General features: G+C 43.2%; 1 protein-coding gene across 1 annotated transcript in view; it reads left to right on the top strand.

Annotated features, from left to right (window-relative positions):
* Positions 1–10,000, top strand: part of LOC134456583 (voltage-dependent T-type calcium channel subunit alpha-1I-like) — a 401,906-nt gene that overhangs the window by 224,477 nt on the left and 167,429 nt on the right. Inside the window, exons 11-15 of the mRNA XM_063207987.1 lie at positions 20–171; positions 1,299–1,484; positions 5,702–5,819; positions 6,224–6,379; positions 7,047–7,140. Of these exons, the coding sequence (XP_063064057.1) occupies positions 20–171; positions 1,299–1,484; positions 5,702–5,819; positions 6,224–6,379; positions 7,047–7,140 (706 nt within the window). The remainder of the gene's footprint in view (positions 1–19; positions 172–1,298; positions 1,485–5,701; positions 5,820–6,223; positions 6,380–7,046; positions 7,141–10,000) is intronic.

Raw genomic sequence — 10,000 nt, forward strand, 5'->3', positions numbered from 1 at the left:
CCCCTTTTTTTCACGGCAGCCAGAAGAGCTGACCAACATCCTGGAGATCTGCAACATCGTCTTCACCAGCATGTTCGCCCTGGAGATGATCCTCAAGCTGACCGCCTTTGGATGCTTCAACTACCTGCGCAACCCCTACAACATCTTCGACGGAATCATCGTTGTCATCAGGTACTATACATTGCTGGTGTTTCCAGACGCGCAATGCGACATGTGTCAATTCAGCGCGTAATGCTTGCAACTTTTTTGTGTGTAATTTATGAACGTGCGTGCCTTGGCGCATTGATACACTGGAGTTATGCGGTCAGAAAAGTGACCTAATAGTGGGACTACTTCAGGTGTGCATATATAGACAGTTTATCAACACCCAATTTAGCGCGTCACAATTGGAGATTCCAGACTGCCGTGGTATAATGTCTGCTAACAGTGCCTAAAGTGCCTTGCTTGCCTCTTGCCCAACCTGTAGTTCCGTGCAGCTTTGTGAGCTCCACTACTAGGTCTGGGAGTATGTAGCTGGATTCTATTTCTCCATTCAAAAAATAATCGGAGCTACAATACCAACAAATTCCTTCAAAAATGTTTTCTGTTGATCTCTAAAGCGTCAATATAGTCTATAATATGTCCTGTGACTCCTCAATGCGAGCTACCATTGATATTGAAGCAATAAATGCTCCGATTGTTTTTTGACTGGAGAAATTGAATTCTGCTACATGCTCCCAGTAGGAACCGGGCTATAAAGTGCCAGTACCCTCCTAAAAAACAAATGGCACTTTGACCTATTAGTCAGTGTGTGTTGAGCTAGAGAGATTAACATCTACTAGTCATTTCGGCTGGTGATTAAAAAAGTTAATTTAGCACATATTCGATGGAATCATTGTCGTAATCAGGTATTTGCTGGGACGAGTCTAGTGAATACGTAGAATTTGATGGTGGTGGTAAGTGTTCCTGATAAAGGTTTGTGAATGGGAAGCATTAATTCTGGAAAGAAACTGTTAAAAATACTAGGCCTACACCGTGCACCTTTAATTGCAATACAAATTGCAACAAAAACCCAAGTAGATCTCAGATCTTCATCAGTTTACATATTCTTATTCTTTGGTTAGTATAACACTTCTACATCTTATTGGTCTGTCTCCTCTCTCCTCTCTCTCTTGCACAGTGTGTGCGAGATCATCGGCCAGTCGGACGGCGGGCTGTCGGTTCTGCGGACGTTCCGTCTATTGCGGCTTACACTTTGGTTGCTAACACTTCCGTCTTATTGGTCTGTGTCTCCTCTCTCCTCTCTCTCTCTTGCACAGTGTGTGCGAGATCATCGGTCAGTCGGACGGCGGGCTGTCGGTTCTGCGGACGTTCCGCTTGCTGCGGGTTCTGAAGCTGGTTCGCTTCATGCCGGCGCTGAGGAGGCAGCTGGTGGTGCTGATGAAGACCATGGACAACGTGGCCACCTTCTGCATGCTACTCATGCTCTTCATATTCATCTTCAGGTATAATTATTAGGGGTGTAAATCACAGCCTCCATGATGATACGATACGTGTGCGTGTGTGTATGTATTTGTGTCTGTGTTTGAATCTGCATGTGTTATTGACAGAATATTCTATTGAAATTTGTTTATGTGTGCGTGCGTGCGTGCGTGCGTGCGTGCATGTGTACTAGCGTGCCTGCGTGCCTGTGTGTGTGCGTGCGTGCGTGCGTGCCTGCGTGCGTACGTGCATTAATGTCCTTTCATCCTTTGATGTCTCCTGCCTCTCTCCTTCATTAGCGGTGTGGCTCTGTGTGTGAGTATCAGATAGGGGGTGCATTGTTGCATACACGTTTGAGTCTGTGTGACCACATACCACAGTCCCTTGCTGAGCCGATGCATTGTTTACTCTAAATTAGACATGGACATGATTGATTTTGTACTCTCACTTTCCTCTGTCTCTTTGTCTCTGTCTGTCTCTGTGTCTCTCTCTCTCGCGCTTTCTCCACCCGACCCCTCTCTCTTTCTCTCTCTCTCTCTCTCTCTCTCTCTCTCTCTCTCTCTCTCTCTCTCTCTCTCTCTCTCTCTCACACACACACACACACACACACACACACACACACACAGAGTTTAGCTGGCTCTAATGGGGTTACTGAGCACTTTGAATGCTAATGTCAGAGGGGAGCACTCAGTGATTGGACACTGTTATGAAAAGAGAGGCCAGTGTGTGTGTGTGTGCGTGCGTGCGTGCGTGCGTGCGTGCGTGTGAGAAAGAGAGAGAGAGAGAGAGAGAGAAGAGGGGGTGTAAGTGGATGATTGGATGGAGAAATTATTACACTCTTTATCCTGTGAGACTTTTACTGCTTAAATGATGACAGCGTAGGACACTGATTATCTGGTTTCTGTGACAGAGTTTTTTTCTGACATTGTCAGGAAATGTCAGTGTTAATGTCAGTGTTTTTTTTCTGACATTGTTGTAGAATTGTTGTGTTGCGTTTGGTGGCAGAGCTAGCAGTAAGTGTATGTCCGAAAACGTGTCATTTCCTCTCTACGTATTTTCATCAGGTTTCATCGGGAGAGTCATGTTAACTGTATGTGTAGTTGATTTATGCATCTACTGGTCCCTGAAATGAGCGATCCACCGTAAATTGTCACATCATCTAATTTTGTCAAGCTACTTATTTGGTACTGAACAGCCCTATTTATTAACCCTTTCACGGTAAATGCACACCAACGGCGCGGACATCCACAGTACGTCAGTCCGAAACGGTTAGAATGCATGAAAAGAAATCATGCCTTGCACACAGGAACGCGGTGTAAGCGCGGGGCATGTCCATCCCGACTGAACATGTCCGCTTTGCGCCTCGAAAATAGAACTCGAGTCTATTTTCCTGCACGGATGTCCGCGTTCAATGTGCGGCTCCCATTGAAAATGAATGGCTGCTGCCCGCAGATAGAACGTGGACGTTGACTGTGCTGTGTGAAAGGCAGCCCGCGAACCTCTCGGACTCGCACTGCTGACAGAGATGTTAAGGAAATGTGCCGTGCCTGTGTGCATGTACCATCAGTCTTCACTGACAGCGTGCACATTGTTGGCTCAAACACACACAAACAGACAAAGAGACAGTGCAGACCCTAAAGAGGGAAGACCTGCCGCCCTGAAGCGTGCACGGTTGTAAAACAAGACCCTAAAAGTACACTTGTTACGCTATTCCTAGAGGGAAAAGGCTGTTTCAGAAACAGAGATGTTTGTGGTTACAAGAAATGAAACATACCGACTGGACTGAGGACACCATCAGGAATGCCCATGTCTGTGGCGCCCACGTCATATCTGAATAGGACTGGGTACCGAAATTCAATTCTTTGATGGAACCGAATTAAAAGCTAAGGTTCTACTTGGAATCGAAACGTGCCTTGTCTGTCGGTTCCACGTTTCGGTTCCTGAAGTCTGACTGTCAGAGCCATCAAATGTGTGTTTAAGCACGCGGCCATTTCAGCCAATCACAAGTGTCACAAACTGACCACGCTCCTCCTCTTCCCGTTTCGCACCTCATTTAAACGATTGATAAGACAGCTGATATTCAACCAGCTGATTGTACTAGCCTATTGAGAAACACAAACATGCCGTCGAAAGCGTGGCTATATTTCAGGAAAGTAGATAAGGAAGGAGCGCGCAGCAATATCTGCGATAAACTAATAGGCTATCATGCAAGAATGGTAATACATCCAACCTGTTCAAACACCTGCTCTTGCATTTGATTAACTTGCGTGCGGAGTTGCAGCATCTTTACAACGGCACCGTCAACCTCAACTATGCTATACCGTCAACCTCAACCATGACCTCGACTCTTCAGGAAGATGTCTCTGACTCCTTGGAAACATGTTTTTCCATGAAAAGAGCTAACTTAGAAAGAACTGGTCTTGTGTTGGGGACGCACAAATGTAGCCTATTTAGACCGTCGGTTTAATTCGAGGGAACAAAGAACACAGCGACAAAAAAGATTTCCTCTCTATCCGGCTGGATAATAACGCCATTGCTTACTTGAAGTAGCGGCCGCTTAAGGTTAAATAACTGTGGATTGAAAGAACATAAAAACGTTCCGTAAAAAACTGTAAAAAGCTAAGAATCTCAGCTTTCGAACAAGCCCTAACACATGTCTGTAGGTCTAGGTTAAGGAGATCACTGGCTGTTAGGAAAAAAATGACGAGATAAAAAACATGGTTGGAAAGCGCTATTTTTTCACTTGCAACAGCGGCCGCTTACAGTTCAATAACTTTTGAATGAAAGAACATAAAAACGTTCCGTAAAAAACTGTAAAAAGCTAAGAATCTCAGCTTTCGAACAAGCCCTAACACATGTCTGTATGTCTAGGTTAAGGAGATCGCTGGCTGTTAGGGAAAAAAATGACGAGATAAAAAAAAATGGTTGGAAAGCGCTATTTTTTCACTTGCAACAGCTGCCGCTTACAGTTCAATAACTTTTGAATGAAAGAACATAAAGACGTGCCGTAAAAAACTGTAAAAAGCTAAGATTCGCAGCTTTCGAACAAGCCCTAACACATGTCTGTAGGTCTAGGTTAAGGAGATCGCTGGCTGTTAGGAAAAAATGACGAGATTAAAAAAATGGTTGGAAAGCGCTATTTTTTCACTTGCAACAGCGGCCGCTTACAGTTCAATAACTTTTGAATGAAAGAACATAAAAACGTGCCGTAAAAAACTGTAAAAAGATAAGATTCGCAGCCTTCGAACAAGCCCTAACACATATCTGTAGGAGAAGGCGATCGCTGGTTATATATATATTTAGGCCTATATATCGTTTAGATTAGGATTCTTTAGCTTATTCACCATGGCGTGAAAGCACAGTGTTGTCGCGGCTACTTGCAGCAGCTGATCATACGGCCCAGTTCTAGTCCCTGTATGGAAATGCGTGCGAGACAGCACCATCGAGACCCCGTCAAGTTTAATGAATAGCCTATTTATGAAGCCTATTTGTGTTAGAACAGTTCTGCAGTACCTAAAGTTTTTGTGACCATCCATTTTCTTATTTTGGAAAAAAAAAATTCTGTCTAGTTTCTTTACAAATGTGCGGGGCATGGTCGATTCGGCTCCAACGATGCGTGCGCAGCCAAATTACGTGTACATCATATCTGTGCACAAAACAGCAAAGGGGTCTAAAAGTAAACACTAAATGTTGCTGTGATAATTCAACACTATAGCACATATGGTCCCACTTCATTGTAGTGTACAATTTGGTAACACTTTATTTTTGGGATACATCTATTAGCACTAATACATACACTGTTAATGCCTGCATAAGTACCTTGTAAGGCATGTACTGAGCAAATGCTAAGGCCAGCTAGATCCTTACTAAGGTTAAATTGATAATAAATCCCTTATTGTGCATGAACAAGACATTTGCGAATCCATGCCTAACAAATGTTTGATTTTGCTGTATACATGCCTTACAAGTTACTTATACAGGAACATTGTATGTATCAGTGCTAATAGATGTATCCCTAAAATAAAGTGTTATCTAAAATGTTAACTCTTTGAGTATTGACTCAACACTGCCAAGTCGTATATGCTCTAAATTACTGTCCAATTCAACTGTCTCAGTATTAAATTCAACTCAAAGAGTTGGAGGAATTCAACTCTGTATCGAGTGGGACCATATTTACAGTGTTGAATCAACATTTTTTTCAGAAGTTCACATGCTCCCTTCTGCTGTGCTCTGTCTGTAGTATTCTGGGGATGCACATATTTGGCTGCAAGTTCAGTCTGAAGACGGAGACCGGCGATACGGTTCCTGACAGGAAGAACTTTGACTCTCTGCTTTGGGCCATCGTCACAGTCTTCCAGGTAAAATGAAATCCACAACGTCATATTTTAGAACAAAAAGGGAGAAAAACAAAGTTTTGAATGCAGAAACATACATATGGATTTGATGTATGCATAAATATACAGTTTGTCTGATTTCCTGACTTCCTTCGGTCTACTGTATTTTCCAATTTTGTGTATGCAAATGTATGCATTACAAACGTATACATATTTGTGTGCATGGGTAGGTCCGTTGGAATGTGTGTCCTCATTTTTCGTATGGAAATGCTGCATGTGTATTTCACAAAAGTGTGTGTGTGTGTGCACATGCACATGTGTGTTGTCATGCCCTCCATCTTTCCACTAGCCACTTCCCTCTGCTAATACTAACATACATGTGTGTGCGTGCGTGTGTGCGTGCGTGCGTGCCTGCGTGCCTACTATAGATCCTGACCCAGGAAGACTGGAACGTGGTGCTGTATAATGGCATGGCGTCCACCTCTCCGCTAGCTGCCCTGTACTTCGTCGCCCTCATGACCTTTGGGAACTACATCCTCTTCAACCTCCTCATCGCCATCCTGGTGGAGGGCTTTCAAGCAGAGGTACTGTAGGGCCAGCGCTTGTCTAAAATATACCATATTGTACGCCGCAGAGTGCCTCTGTCCCTCTCTTTACTGGAACAGCTTTGCTTCATACAGATGATTAGTTGAGGGTTTAGAAGGCATATTTAAAGCCAGGTCACAGGAGATGCCCATAAACATTGTGAATTTTCATGGCGAGCAACTTACAGAAATGTAAAGCCATCGCCATTCTGCTTCCTGGTCAAGGTCTTCTCTTCTGCTTTTGACCAAAAATACATCATGTTGTTGTTATATATAGCTATGTTCACAACACAGCCTCTGGATGGCAGGGCAAGGTGTGGCCAGTTCTTTTCTTAAAATCAGTGAGTGTGACTGTAGTAAAACCAGGCTCAAGTCATCCCAGGGGGATTTTGAGTTGTGTATAGATTAGTAAAAACGTGCCAGCCAAACAATGTCTCTTTGACTTTCGTAAAGCAATTGTCTGAAAACAGTTGATTATGAACTCAGTCAGGAGAAGATTATTGTATTAATCTGACAGAGGCAGGCTGAGGCAATCAAGAGAGAACAGACAAGACAGTGAGAGAGTTGAGTGAGAGGGAAAAGTCATGTTCCGTGTCTCTTGTTTTTCCCCAAACGTATTATTATTATTCTTTTTTTCTCTATTCCCGTCTCTGTCTTTTTTAATTAGGGGGATGCCAACCGCTCCTACTCGGATGATGACAGGTCCTCCTCCAACTTTGACGAGAGCGAGAAGCAGCACAAAGACTCCCTCCAACTGTCTGGTGAGGGCCATCTCACTAATTCCACCAAACTCACACAGTAGTATGTGAAATGTTGCGGTGTTAATTCAACACTTAAAAAGAGCCACAGTGTTGGTTCTGTTCTCTAAGTGTTGAGTTAACTCTACACAATGGTCTGTGCGGTTAGTGCTTTGGTTTAGCGCTTACATATGAAGAGGCTCATTCTTCCGAGTCGTTTTTCTTGAAATGATTGGAGCTGTATGAACCCAATAGTAGGGCCTATATCTACAGTAGTTGTCAAACAGAAGGGCTGTCTGGTGGCTGTTAGCTAATTCCGCCCAACTCACAAAACCAATGTTGCAGTGTTAATTCAACTCCAAGAGAGCTGAAGATGACATGTACAGTAGTATTGGTTCTACTCACTGGGGGTGAATTAAATCTGCACAATTTACTATGGGCGGAATTCTCCCGTCTCCACTTAAGTCGGTTTTACGCGCGCATATTTTACGCTGTCTTATCTTGCGCGTATTCTCCCCTCTGGAACGTCGCCACACCCCTCGCGCTTAACTCAGAAAAACAGCGCGTAGCCCAACATAGGCGTGATATATGCTAAATGGGGGGATGAGTCTCCGCCAAGTTCATCAGTTGTGGCTACAAAGAAACTATGGAGCATGGATTTTCAGATCAACCATGTGAAAACCTCGGCAGTCCATTGAGATCCAACACTGAACTTTAACTTTGAATTTAAAACCACGTGCCAAAAGTCCTCTTGCAAAAGCGTTTCAAAATCTAACCTCCGCTCCTTTTCACAAGCAGAAAGCAAGTATTGGAGGTGAGATAATGAGATGGAAACGCGATGTGTCCCTTTGGCGGGAACTCAGCTGAGCGTTTTGGTGCGCAACAGTTTGATTGAAATAATAAACATGATTGAACGTTTTGTTAAAAATGGAGTTTGGCGTGTTGCCTGGACAATTCCGGAAATCAAAAAGTGATTTAAAATGCTGATCATTCCCACAGTTAAACAAACACATAGTAGGCCTGTTTGCTGACTTTTAAAAGTGTTTCTCCGCTTCTCTGTACAGCAACGTGACATTAAAATAATTGGAAATATGTGGATCTCAGCTGTCCGTCAGCATATTACACTTGGGCTACATGCATGCTGAACAATGAACTAGGAAATCGATCGTCATGAAAAAATGGAGACTTTATATTCTGTCGCAGGGATGGGAATTAATTGGACATGGGCATGCAATGCCAAGCCAGGACTTAAACGCGCCGCTGATGGGGTGTAATAGAGACCAGAGCGAAATGCAAAAGACATGCTCTGATATGTAAACCTACCTTTTACGTTTAGCTGTAATGACATTCAGGAAATATTTTCGGCCTTACAAAAACAGATAGGGCAACCTGTAGCCTACCTCAGTATGTGGTGGTTTTGTATGTCGGGCATCAGTTCAGAAAGTTTAATAGGTTACATGCACATATGCACGAGTTCCAATAAATCACAAAAGTGGAGGAGTTGAAATAAAAACCCTTTACTTAACGTCGTGGCTACAACATAGTAAAAATGGTGAAGGTTGTTTTTGAATAGGCATACTTTGGGTGGCTGTGAGGACGACTGGAACAGCGGTCTTTAGTCTGACGTGCCTTGTCAATGTAGCCTACTTGTGAATGGTGCAACCTGCAACGAGGTGTTTTTGGTTTTGCTTACCGTCCGTGGAGACAACATGATGATCCTCATACTGATTAATTAATTACCTGCTTTTGTTTGTAAGTTCACCGATATGAGAACATGCTCTGGGCAGCTGGTCATATTTTGTCACAATTAATGTAGGATGTTTATGTGGAACTGTGAATGAATTTCGATTTGGACTCACGCTGACGGTAAGGAACATCAACAAAGCATACCGTGTAACATGTTCAAAATGCGAGCCAAGCGAGCATCAAATGCAATATTACATTTTACCTCTTAGTGGCGCTTGACCTTACTACAGCCCTTTGATGCGCGTAAAGGCAAACGCGCGTAAGTGCACGGGAGAATACGCTTAGGATTCATTTACATGCGAAACTCCCTGATTTTGGCCTGGCCCCACCCAAAGTGCGCAACTGGCAAAATTCCGCGTAAACCCCGCTTAATCACAGACTTGAGTAACCACGGAGGCGCTGTTGCGCGCTTTTTTTGACTTAAGCGGGTGGGAGAATTCCGCCCTATGTGACTAGTGCTTTTGTTATTGCTTATAGCTGGAGAGTATCATTTTTGCCAGGTTTTTTTGTCTCTAAATGGTCAGGGGATTTACAGTATGAAGAAAATTTCACAAAGAGGGGGTGGCTGGTTGGTATGACCATTTAACTAACTCCTCAAATCACTACAAGAAGATAACTCCTGCTTCTGTTGTTTCATGTTAGGGAACAACAAACGCAGCAACCAATAGCACAGTAAATGTGGCAGTGTTAATTTAACAGTCATATTTAAAGAGATACTCCGGGATTTTTGACAGTCAAATTCAACTGCCTTCCAGTTGTTCTTTGTGTTAAATTAACACTAGAAAATGTTGCCCATTAACTACTCAACCCACTGAGGACATTACATTGCTATAGATTACATTGCATTGCATTGGGCAGATGCTTTTATCTAAAGGGACTTACAAATGAGGACATAATCATAGCATACAACACTTGCTGATGCAATGTGCACAAGAAATATACAACAATATGGGTCAGTGTTGGTGATTTTCTTTACATGATTTTAAGCACATTAGCACCTGGTTAAGTAGAGTAAACACTGTTAGATTTTGGATGTGTTCCAAAATTCTCTTCTCCAACAAAAATTGAAGGCTCACACACACACACAAACAAAAATAGACTAGAGCCAGCCCAGGCATCAGTGCAGAGCATTTTCATG

Source organism: Engraulis encrasicolus, chromosome 1, assembly GCF_034702125.1.
Source record: "Engraulis encrasicolus isolate BLACKSEA-1 chromosome 1, IST_EnEncr_1.0, whole genome shotgun sequence".
Classification (NCBI taxonomy): Eukaryota; Metazoa; Chordata; class Actinopteri; order Clupeiformes; family Engraulidae; genus Engraulis; species Engraulis encrasicolus.